At 37.1% G+C, this 12,500-nt stretch overlaps 1 protein-coding gene across 1 annotated transcript; it reads right to left on the reverse strand.

The window, feature by feature from the left end:
- Positions 1–1,536: 1,536 nt before the first annotated feature.
- scamp2l (secretory carrier membrane protein 2, like) lies at positions 1,537–10,174 on the reverse strand. Its single transcript, XM_073465023.1, has 9 exons — positions 10,071–10,174; positions 8,470–8,547; positions 8,294–8,380; positions 7,629–7,758; positions 7,405–7,533; positions 6,423–6,582; positions 5,705–5,806; positions 5,083–5,200; positions 1,537–4,201 (listed from the first exon to the last, which is right to left on the reverse strand). Exons 1-9 carry the CDS (start codon positions 10,125–10,127, stop codon positions 4,046–4,048), a joined length of 1,017 nt encoding a protein of 338 aa, XP_073321124.1. The 5' UTR covers positions 10,128–10,174; the 3' UTR covers positions 1,537–4,045.
- Positions 10,175–12,500: the final 2,326 nt, after the last annotated feature.

The raw sequence follows: 12,500 nt of genomic DNA on the forward strand, positions 1-12,500 counted from the left end.
AAAAAAAATGACCAGGGACAGTTTTTGTATATCAATCTGTGGCGTGAAACTATGGAACAGTTTTAATGTAGAGCTAAAGCAAAGGCCAAACATAAAGCTGTTTAATATAAGGTATAAAGACATGATTGTCACGAGGCACAGGGATGAAGAGGGGGTTTGACAATCACCAGGTGTTTACAGGGGTTACCGTTTATTTATTTATTTGGCTACTTAATATTTATTCTTATTTTTTTCTTCTTATATTTATTCTATTCTATGTGTATAAAAATAAGGTATAATCATATCGTATGTAATTCATTGTATTTCATATACATAATAAGAGATTGTATATTTTATATATATGTACTATATATTATATATAATAATTTACTCATACACAAAGATAACTGGTCAGAATGACTAAGATAAATGTGATTGACAAAATATGTAAATAATGAGTGCACATCTTTAGATAAGGATAGCATATCAGTATTGAATTTATATTTTTGCATGACAAAGATATAACATAATCAATATTATATTTAGACATGGTTAGGAAAATTAATTTGAGTATAGGTTTAGACCATTAAGACCAGCTGGTTAATTATCATTCAATGACTTACGGAGAAAGAGGTGAGAAGTTTATACTTCTTCTCACTACTTTGCAAATATGTAAACAAAATCATCAAGTGTTTATTAGTTTCTTTTGGTGTATGCTTTTCATTATAGTGTTATTGTAAATATTTTTTTCTGTCTGTCCACTTTGCTTTTTATTAATTTTTTGTCATTTGTTTTTGAAGGACTATTCTTGTCTGTCATATTCGAAATAAACGTTTCAATCAGTCATAATACAAAAATAAAATTACCTGTACATTAGGCTATATCCATGGGTCAGTTATTTGCATGTAGGGCCTTCCTAAGTAAAAAGTCTTTAGGTTTTTATCTTTAGGATCCTATATATGTGTTATAATAATAATAACTTTATTTATATAGCAAAAAACTATACTAGTTTTAAAACACACAATAACAAAGTGTTTCACATAAACAGTAAAGTGCACAAGTCAAAACCCAGTATACATGGCCAGTATTAGTTCTAAACGTATTCCTATTGCGTATATGCCATTGTGTTTCATATACACGATTAATCAAAAGTATTATTAAAATTGAAATATAGCGAAGTGAAGTATTGATCATCAACACTTGATCGGTGTGCCATGGGCAGTTGGTCTTGAAAGACAAAGATATTCTGAGACAACAGCCAACATTAGGATGTTTGCTGTTCGTTGAGAATGTTTGATTGGTGTGCCACAGGCTTTACGTGACTTCATATTGATGATGAGAGTCTGGACTGATTATGTCCTGTAACTCTAATGAAAACTTTAACTTATGATCACTGCTAAGAACCTTCTAACAACAGAGAAAAACTATATAACCGACCCACAGAGAACATAACCTTATTAACATGCTACACCTTTACACAGATACGTCATGGACCTACATCTGCATGTATTTTACATAATGTAGCTAAAAAATTTGGTTTGTAAAACATGACCCAAATTTTCAAAGGAGAAAATAAAGACAGTTTATTCAAGGTTAAGACTGAGAACCGATTCTACCAAATCCCCCTCAATTATACCTTTTAAATAAGTCACAAATATGTACAACACCTTAACAGACATTCTGATCAACAAAAAGAAACTTCACCATAAAACTTATTTCTGTGTAAAGACAAACATAATCAGACAAACACTAATAACCAACAGCCTTGTGTTCCAATCCCCACACAAAAAATGGTAGGTAACATCTACTTAAAGGCACTGAGGCTACTCCTGAACAAAGTGATTCAGTATTACAGTAATAAAAGACTAGAATTATACAGAATATATATATATATTTATATATAAAATGTTATATAATATATATACTAATATTAACAAGTAAAAACACGAGAATGCTAATGCCTAACATTAAGTAGCTGCAGCTAGAAAATACCAACCATCTGTGACTATTGAGTAACACGTGACTTGTGTCTACATGGTACAAAGTCAACAGAACGAATAATCAACAGATAAATATTGTTCTTTCTGCTCATGAAGCACTGTTTTTTTAGTAAATACCTCTAAATTCTATACTATGTCAGTAACTTTACATCAATAAACCTGCACCATGTCTTTCACTTTTAATCACAACAAGGCTCCATAAAATGAAAACACAAGTGTATTCTTAACATGAATTAATTAACATGTGCCATCCCAGTTAAACCTCATCTCCATCTGCTCTTTAAAAGAGCTTTTTGTCTCACTTCATCTAAATCAGTTAGCCGACTAAAACAGTAGAAATAAAAAGAACCTTCATCCCGACACCTTCATTAATCATCAGTTTATCCTACACATGGTTATACACATGAAAACTTTAAATTTAGCGAGCAAAGTTAAAACAGCAACTGTGTTCATCAGTAGTGTAACATAAACAGGATGCATCTCATTTACAGGGCAACCAGTGTGATTACCTGAAGTAAGTAGAACTTATAAAGTGTACCGTATGTAAAAATGTTCATAAGGCGAGAGAAAGAAAGTCTGGTTACCCTGTAAACTTCTAGATGCTGCTGTAATGACAAAAATATGTATACATACATTATGTGGATCCATCCATCATTAGCTGATGGTAAAAACATTCTCACGTCAAGTACTGCATGCTTTTTATATAACCCAACTCTTCGCAGTGTTTTGTGGCTCCTGTATGTTATTTCTAGAACTGTATTGATATCTGCACTTAAATAGGAATTATGGTATTTTTAAACCTAGGCCTTATATTTACATTTTTTGGTGTGTTAATGGTTCATACTTACCAAAGATTTTGGAATCGGCCCAGCAGATTGCCTCAGCTGACACGTCTGCAATGGCTGAAACACAATCCCTAGGTGCAACTGTGACCATCAGAGTTGCATCCACTGGAGGTTGCCACTCACAGGCTGAGATGATTCCTACAGAGTTAGACCTGTTATTTAATTAATAAGATAATTTTTGTAACCACAGACAGAAGTCTCACTCAAGGAAAAGTGTCGCTCTGAAATCTTGCATAAGAAGTTGCTGCAGGAAGACGACAGCGGAAACATGAGTCAGAGCTGGAGAGAGGAGTTTGGAGTTTACCTAGAAGAATTGCCAGTGAGAATTTGTATCCAAAGTCATGGCCGACTGAAGTGATTTTGACAATCCAGACGAGGAACTGTAACAACTCATCTTGTGAAATTTCAGAGCAAGACTTCTCCTTGAGCGAGACTTGGTGCAACCTTTTTGGTTACAAAAAAGAACCTTATTATTTAACAAAAAGGTCTATCTCCGTAGTAATCATTTCTGTAATGTTCTCAGACACTTAACTTAAAACATCATCCTGTCAGTGGCAAAAACAAGCATCATTTTAGTGGACGCATTTTGGCAGTTGCAGTTGCCCTCAAGGATTATATTACAGCCATTGCAGCAGTGTCGCGGCCGCCAGCTGATGCAATCTGCTGGACTGATTCCAAAACTGTTGGTAAATCATTTACGCACCAAAACATGAAAATGAAGGGCACAGGTTTAAAAATACCAGAATTTCCCTTTAAACAATGAAATCAATGTATCTTTTCACTAAACCCAGGCCTTGTTCAGTGGTGCACTGCAGATACTGTGGTGAGGCGTTACCAATTAACTTTTGTCACACTTGTTTTGTCTCCTTTTCTACCTTGTTTAGGGCAACTTCATTTTATGATGTCCTACATTTCCCAGAATAACTTCTATTAGCATGAATTTTGAACATGCTGTATACTGACAAGGATTAAATAACAGCAAAGAAATGTGCAAGTCATTACATGCTTGCCGTCTGTATCATACCAAAGTCTCTGTAACTGGAGAATGAGGACTAAGCTGAAGAATTTCCCTCATCATAAGTAACTTGTTTTCTGGCCCTTTTCATTAAATAATCAAACCCCCATCCCCTAAACCCAGAAGAAGAATGTAGGGACATGGCTAGTCTAGTATGTTGGTCAGAGAAGAGACTAGCCTGAGGCACTTTGGATGTGGGAAACAGTCTAATTTCCCTGACTCCTGCCAAAGGCTCCCTGGGCAGCAGAGGTAGCAGCACCTGCTGCAACATTCTGGACCGTTCGGTTGGTCAGGACTCCGTGGGAGAACTCCTGCTGGGCCTTAGAGAAGCTGGCACCTGTCCTTCTGTACTTAGAGTGGACCTGGAGGGATGGGAAGAGAGACAGATTATGGCAGAAGCTGTGGCAACATAGATAATATTTCTTTACTCTTGTAAAGATCTTGAAAGTTAAAAACGTCAAAGTCTGCATCAACAGAATGTCCTCTCTCCAACAGAAAGCTGCACTGGACAAAGTTTTTAATAAGTACTTAAGCATGTAAACCTATTCTAGTAGTAACACAAAATAAAATTATGAACCTGAAAATGAGCATAATATGTCTCCTTTAACTGCTTACAAGGACGCTACATAAAGTGATCAGATAAGCTGTGCATTTACATGCCTCGAAGCATTTAAGCAGTATCAAAAAAATGTTTTAACATGCACAAAGTGGTTCTGCGCTCTGTGAAGGTCCCTTTCCAAATAAACTGTTAATATAATCAGGTTCCTGACCTGCTTAGACTGTTTCTAAACCTTTATAGCCTTTCAGCAGTTTCTAAATCTTGATATTCCCTCTGATGCCTTTGTTGCCCTCTTGTTGCAGCTGCTGTTCAAACTTCTTGTCACCACCATTTTTAGTTTCTCTTGTTTTGTTTCTTGCTTTGCTCTGTAGGCACCCTCACTGAGTTGGAGTGGAAATAAACAATATGATGCCACAGTGAGAATACATTTATATACAGTATATTTGCTGCACCATGTTCGACTTTATATTTGGGGCAAGTTTAATTAATTATAAAGCTCCACCATCTTTAATTTTACTGCAGATATACAGTATGTTAAGACTGCAGTTCACTTTAAGCAAAATATGCAGGTTATGTAACCTACCCACAGGCACGTGGTATATTTAACTCGACTGGTTAATATTCAAATAGTGTAACTGTAACATGGCTCAATATTCCCTTTTGTGAGGTGAAGCATTAACGTACCATTTTCAGTAGGATGATACCCAGGACAGCGTTTACGGTGAAAAAACCTGCCACCACCATCATAACCACAGCCACAGCCAAGTTTATGCGGATCATGCTGATGGCTGAGATCCATCCACTGTCAACATGAGATATAAAAACAAATGTGTCATTTCTGAATGCACAACAGAACTTTTTGGCACAAAGAAATACTTTTAAAATGGCTGAAATAAAGAGAAATGAGTTTACACCTTGAACTGCCCAAAGTGACCAATGAAGAAGCACGAATGATGGAAAAAGCCTTTTATATTACATGATATAGAGAAGAAACCTGAAGAGAAAAGTCCCACACTTACAAAGCAGCAACCCAGACAAGTTAGGTCAGCAGGAATCTGTCAAAGAAATGTAAAAGAGGAGATACAGAGCAGGAATACACACAAACACATAGATGTGAATGAAGGAACACACCAACCCATGCGTTTACCCACATTTACTATGAATCTACCCACAGCAGAGTGCACAGACTCAGTGAAAATATAAAGATGTTATGAGCAATGAACAACTGTCTCATGCATTAACACCACACCTTCAGTCTTTCACCCAACATGCAGATAATTGTTCAACTAAAAATCTTTCCACTGACCTGTTTCCCCACTTAGGGATCCCTACAGACTGGATGATGTAGACTGCCACTTGGAAGAAAAAGACAAAAAAGAAGAAGAAGAAGCTGAAAGAGCTGTCAGACCTAGAGAGAAAAAAACAGACAACACAAAGGACATGTTATTAATGATATTTCATAGGTTTACTGTCAGACTATCAGATATAGAAGATATAAAGAAGTGGTTCAATACATATGTATGTAAATAAAATACATTAAGGTTTCTCTGAGACCAAAGAAACAAAACAATATTCTGTAAAACCTTCAAAGAAATGTAATTTTTGTAGATATTAAAATATCAATTGTTTAGAGTGTTATTTGAGGGAAGGTCTTAATGTTGTTTTGGATGGGTTTCCCTTGCCAGCAAAATGAGTGTTAGGGAAAAAACATTTTCATAGTGGAAAAAAAATCTAATTAAAGCACTGAACTGTAGGCAAGAAAACTCAGATATTACCATCTTCTAATATTAGAAATGGAGGCTGCCGAGTACAGAGTGGTTCCCACATACTTCCTCTAACCCCTCTGGCTGAGTCGGAGGATGAAGGTGTTCAAAGTTGTATTAAGTAAAAAAAAAAAAGAAAACACTGCTAACTACTTCATCTGCATATGTCCCTATTTCTTCTGCTTGCACAACAAATAGTTACATCCTGTAAGTAATGCAAACTTAAGAATATTTCAGCACAAGGCTACTAAAGCAGTGTACCTGAAAGCCTTGTAGACGGGCCTGTACCAGCAGATGAAGGACACAGGGGTGAAGAGGATGAACCAGAGGATGGACAGACCGAAGTCAACACCATTCTGAGCGTCTGCAGTGAAGTACGCCAGGCAGGCCAGCACGTTGAGGAAGAGAGTGGCACTGTGGACTGCAGAGACACAAAGGAAAGCAATGAACTGGACTGAGGGAGGTGAAACAGTAACTATCATCAAAAATGTACATAGGACATTGGATAGATAAAGAAAAATAAAAGAGTTGAGTCTTTTTCTCGTGGACCATCTTTGGTGTCCTGTTAGAGGAATAAACAGTTGTGAGTGATGTTTTGATTGTAATGCGTACAATGTGTGATGGCTGAGAGGGTTTGGTACCAGCAGGCGGGTTCAATGCAATCTTCTGGATTTTAAAAGCTGTGGAACTGAACTCGGGCTGCAAATAATCCATTTTATATATATATATATTATATATTATAAAATGCATTGAAAAATGCTTATCATACAATTTCCCAAAATCCAAAGTGACATTTTCAAATTGCTTCTTTTGTCCTCTTAACAGTCCAAAACCCCAAGACTCTTCATTTACTCTCATAAATGAGAGTAAATGAAGTAAAATAAAAAAAGCAGCAAGTCTTTACATTTAAGAAGCTGGAACCAGCAAATGTTTAAGATTTTTGCTTAAAAATTCATGTTATAATTCAATAAACTGTCAGGGTTGTCAGATGGCCTATCAATTAATCAATATTGTTTAGAAAAGAGATAGAGATAATACATTATATGCTGTGCCATGATTTTTCTGTTAAGTAAAAATTACAATATGAGGATGCTGATGTGTGTGCATCATGTGCAGTTATCCTGGTTTACTGCACACCTCAGTGTTAAAATAAGAGAGGTATATCTCATATCATATATGACATAAAAAACTGTCAGATGTTAACCAGAGGTATTGAACATATACTGCATGCAGGGGTACGTACACATCCAGAGGTAATACATCCTCTTGCAGATCCTGCGGTACTCCTCTGGGATGTCCTCCTCAAAGTCCTGATAGAAGCAGGGATTCACAGGGAAGAACTTGGGAAGAGGAGGCCAGTTGTTCTCTTTAGCTGACAGACACAAAGATTCCCAGCTGGATTAACATTGTAACTGGTGTGTAAATTCTTATGGTTCTTGTGTACAACATGAGTTTACACCAACTTACCACCAGTGTTTGTTGCTCTGCCTGCAGTCCTGTTCTGTAGCTCCTGCTCCTTCCGCTCCAGCTCAGCTGCTTTACGCTCCAGCTCCTCCTGCTGTTTGATCAGGTTCGCATGGCCAGCAGCTGCAGATGCCTGTTGGAGGGTGGAAGAGATGTACTCTTTACACAGTGTTCAATATTGTCACTACATCACTACAACTCCATGTTACATTTTTCCTTCTAATAGCCCTGTGATGGAAAATTCATGAACTTCTCTGCAGGCAACAGCACATCCTCCCAACAAACACTTCAGCTGTGTAAGACACCAGCTTCTCAGGCCAAGTGACAAGATATAATAAATATGAAAAAAACAATAACTAAAGTTTAAGGAATCCTTATCAAAATGTCATTTATTTGAAAAACCCTATATCTGCATATGTACCTTATTTTTTTTTTAAATTCTCAAATATCAGCCTGAAAATTCATCATTGGTGAGGTCCTACTTGTTGCTACCACAATTCACTCATTAAATAGAGTAGTGAATAATTATGTCCTCATCTATTGTTTTGGACATTTAAAGCCACTCTGAGGTCACAAAGACAGCTGCACTCTGGTTAGTTAATCTCCACCGTGATTTCACAGCAGCTTATTCAATTTCCTTTATTTCTAAATGTGTGTGTTTGACTCACTTGTGCACTCTGCTCCACAGATGTCTGCAGGACGGCGGGTTGAGTCGAGGTATCAGAGACGGGGATGGTCGTGCTAGTGTTATTTCCCTGTGAAATGATTGAGGATTGATTTTTTAAGTAACTGAGTGCCCTTGAACATCACATCAGTAATTATAGTAAAAAACAGAGGAGCTAACCATGTCAATTGCAGAGAATGGGTTGAACTCCCCATTGTTTTCAGTGGCTCCGCTTGTGGCTTGTGTGATGGAGGGATCCTGAAAACAGATCAAACAATACTTGTGTTAGACATAATCAGCAGTGAAAGTATTCAGCTCCTTTACTTTAAGTCTCCCTCCAGGCAAATGTGTTTTTCTCCTTTTCCAACAGTTTAATGTTCGAGTTTCATTGTGTAGAATGATGTACATGTCATACATGCCTAGTATGACACTGAAAGACTGTTTTTACATTTATTGCTCAAAGTGTACATTTTCCGTTCTCACTGAAAATTTAATTTCAGAGGCAGGCCTATGAGCGTGATTTATGAGATCACAAATAGTTTGGAAGCCAATCCTCTTCCAATATTCAGTGTACACAGGTTTGGTGGAGAAACTTGAAGCCTCCCGTGCCAATACTGTACAAGGAGAATGGACTTTACAGTGAAGTATGAGACATCTTGTGTCCAGCAGTTAAACTAGTGAAATTAAAAACATTTGCTTATGAGAAGAAACATGTGTCATTTAAGGATTTCAATCTGGAAATGTAAAACACAGAATTTTTATGTGTGCTTAAATACATGTGTGGTGGGGATCCTTAAGTAAATGTAATAACACCACACTTTGAAAATACTCTATTACAAGTAAAAGCTTGCTTTATTTGCTTTATTTGATAATAATTGTGAGCCATAGTTTGCCCCCGTGGTTTGCATGCAATGCATACACATGAAACTATCAAACTATTTTCTTTTTCCTATCAATGACGTGTCTATCGCTAATTTTTTAGCCTTAAAAATAGTAGTAGAAAAACCTAGAATTTGTCCTTAATTAGACCTACAGTACTTGAGTAAATGTATTTAGTTACATTACACTGCTGGATGTTTTGCTGAGAAGCCATGAGCCTTCAGTTTTTAATCCGGAGTTATGTGTGGGTGTGTGTGAGCATTATGCAGTGTCCCAGAGAGTCCTAAACCAGTTCAGGAAGACACACCACATTAACTATTTATAGGCTCTTGGCTCCTTGACCACATTCGTCTCAGTTAAAACCACAATTTATTAGGTTTGAACAAGCAAATGTTTGCGCTTTTTCTTTAAGCAAATATCCCATAAGTCAAGAGGTATGTTTACCTATAACATAACCTCCTGGAGCTATTAGACCTGAAAACACTTGGATGAGATAATCACACTAAAAGATCAACAGTCAGCTCCTCATAAAGATTCAATAAGGCTACAAAACCTGCTCTTGGTTTCTATCTCTGGCGTGTGGAAGAGGAGAGACAGTAGACAGCTTAATATCAGCAGGCACCTGCTCGTCACTCTGCTTACCTGCGCAGGTGAGTTTAAAGCCCTCCCGCAGCGCAAATACACCGTTTTTTACAGATAATCTCTATAAAAGATCTCATTACTGACCTACAACGTGTCATACTTCATAATAGTGACGATTCTTAGCCAGGAAATGCTGAGGCCAAACCCAGCAACCAACCAAACAGGTTTTTGCTGCAGCATATCTCTTTCAGTGTTCACTTCACACGAGAAAGTCTCTTAAAAACTCGGGCCGCACACAGAAAGCAACACAACAGTCTCACCTGGAAGGGGTTAACGTCCCCCGTGTCGACGAAGGGGTTGCTGTCAAAGCCCGACATTGTGGGGAAAAGTTTATCTTGTGTGAAATAAACAACACGACCGTCTCCCCGGCTGCTGCTGCTGCTGCTGCTGGCTGCTCCTGATGGTGCTGCTGTGACACTGGGCCTCTGCGCATGCGTGGGTCGATGAGTGGCCCCGCGTCACCGCCCGGAGGCCGTTTGTCCTCGAGTCATTTCAAATCAGTTAAGACTTAATTTTAGAAATTGGTTTCAAATGTGCGGTTCTCGTGACAGTCTGAGTTAAGTCGTCTTCACGTCTGCCCAGAAGTAAAGCCGCTCTATTGTGGTGAACGAACAAACTGAGCTCTTTGTACAACTTTACTCTGGGCTTCAGGGCTTTTAAGTTGCCTTTAGGTGCCGTCGGAATTGTGGGATACTTGAACAACTGAATAAACCCCCGAGATGAAGAGGACTTTATGTATTCAGTATGTTTTATTGCTTTTCATTTCACTCCATGCAGCTGCTTATGTCCCGTGGTCAGTAGTGGATAATAATTAAGTTCATTTATTCAATCTCAGTCTATATAGTGGCGTAGGGATGACATATTTATGTAGGCCAACCAGGAAGTTAGCATCGCCCTGGTTCCATCCATAGAAAGCCTATGCGATTTTTGAATTGGATTATCGCAGAATATAATCCCTGTGGCAAACACAAGTTTATGATACTGGCAAGTTTTGTTCAGCATGATAATCTTCACGTATAAACACCCCTTTTGTGATTTTCGAGGTGTAAATTAAATCGCTAGAAGTAAAAAGCTAATGTTAGGCTATAAACAGACTACATTAAGGTTGCATGACTTCAATGTCACCACTACTAAACATCTTACTACACAATTACTGTACAAGTTCTCTGTAAATTGATCAACCTACAAGTTGTGAAGTTCAAGTAAGAATAGTTTGTAACTGAAGTCAGCCTGTAAAGACTAGTGAATACATGAGTCTCCCTGTTCGGTGTGATGACGTTTAATGCCCCTGACAAATTCTGTAGTCCTGTTTAGCCATTTGTTAGCAACCGCCGTTTTTTAAGACATGTCAGCACCTTATAATTGAATTATGAGACATTTAATGATCTATTTTATGTCTTAGAACACAGATTTTTTGATACCTTCATAGACGAACTGAGTAAACACAGAGGACAAAACATGGAAATTGTTGGCCTTGCTAGTTTATGCTTCTTTCTGTGTGGAAAGGCAATTAAATGGAGGAAAAGCACAAAATGTGTTAAAGATGGAGATGGAGAGGTGAGGTCAACAGCAACTGTAACCTCTGCAAACACAGCTGGAGGTCAGTCAACTTCAACAGAGTGAGGAAGTGATCATGCATTTGCTCGCTGATTTGGACCGTTTTTTTTTTGTTTTTGTTTTTTTATGAATACTGTACACAAATTCTCACAAACCAATCTCTTTGGTTTCACAAGTGAATAAACTGAATAAACAAACTGACCTTAAAGGAAAACACAATTTCATACTGTTTTACTTTGTTCATATTTGGTGGACCCTGCCGTCTTTCTAGCTTCAAACAGTGTTCGGGGACCTTATTTCCCTCTGAGAACAGCTTGTTTATTCACTTGTGGAAAAGATACATATTTCTGAGTTTGTATTATCACCTCATTAATATTGTAAATTCAAACCTCAAGGTACATTAACTACTTTTTACATCTTCACTAAATTTTACAGGGAAATAATGGACTATTATTTGATAGTTACTTTACAGATTTAGATTTTTTATATCAAATATAAATTAGTGAATAAATGATACTATAAAAGGTTAAAGTTAGTCCCACTTTTATCAGCTGCCACTTTAAAATGATATACACATTAATGCATCATTAATTATAATCCATTAAAATGTTATGTACAATTCTGGCATTAGCCACTCTGCATTTTACTTTTGTTACTTTGGGTTCATGCTAAGGCTAATACTCTTTAACTTTTACATTTTGAATGATATCCGAAAACATCTTCCACCACTGCCTGTGGTTGTCCATATTTTGCGCCTCTTGCTGAAATAAATAATAATTGCTTTATAAATAAATCGATATTTTACCTAACCAAGCTGTCTGCAGATATATATTTAATACGACAGAAAAAACATAGTGAAGAAGAGTGTTAACTTTAGACAAGGCTCCATCACATTTGGGGCCAAAAAGTATATAAAACATCTTATAAACCATTTCATGGGTTTTTTTTTAACTCATTATCAATCATATGATGAAATTTACTCTTTTTTTCCCCAATTATTAACTCATTTATTTTACTTGTAGGAGAATTGAAGCAATTGTTTTGCTGATCCCCCTCTGACTATATGCAGGTTTTGTTCATTACATTTCATAATTGTACCCCTTTTAGCTGTTGCCGATGCCTTCTCTCCATTT

Source organism: Pagrus major, chromosome 4 (genome assembly GCF_040436345.1).
Source record: "Pagrus major chromosome 4, Pma_NU_1.0".
Taxonomy (NCBI): Eukaryota; Metazoa; Chordata; class Actinopteri; order Spariformes; family Sparidae; genus Pagrus; species Pagrus major.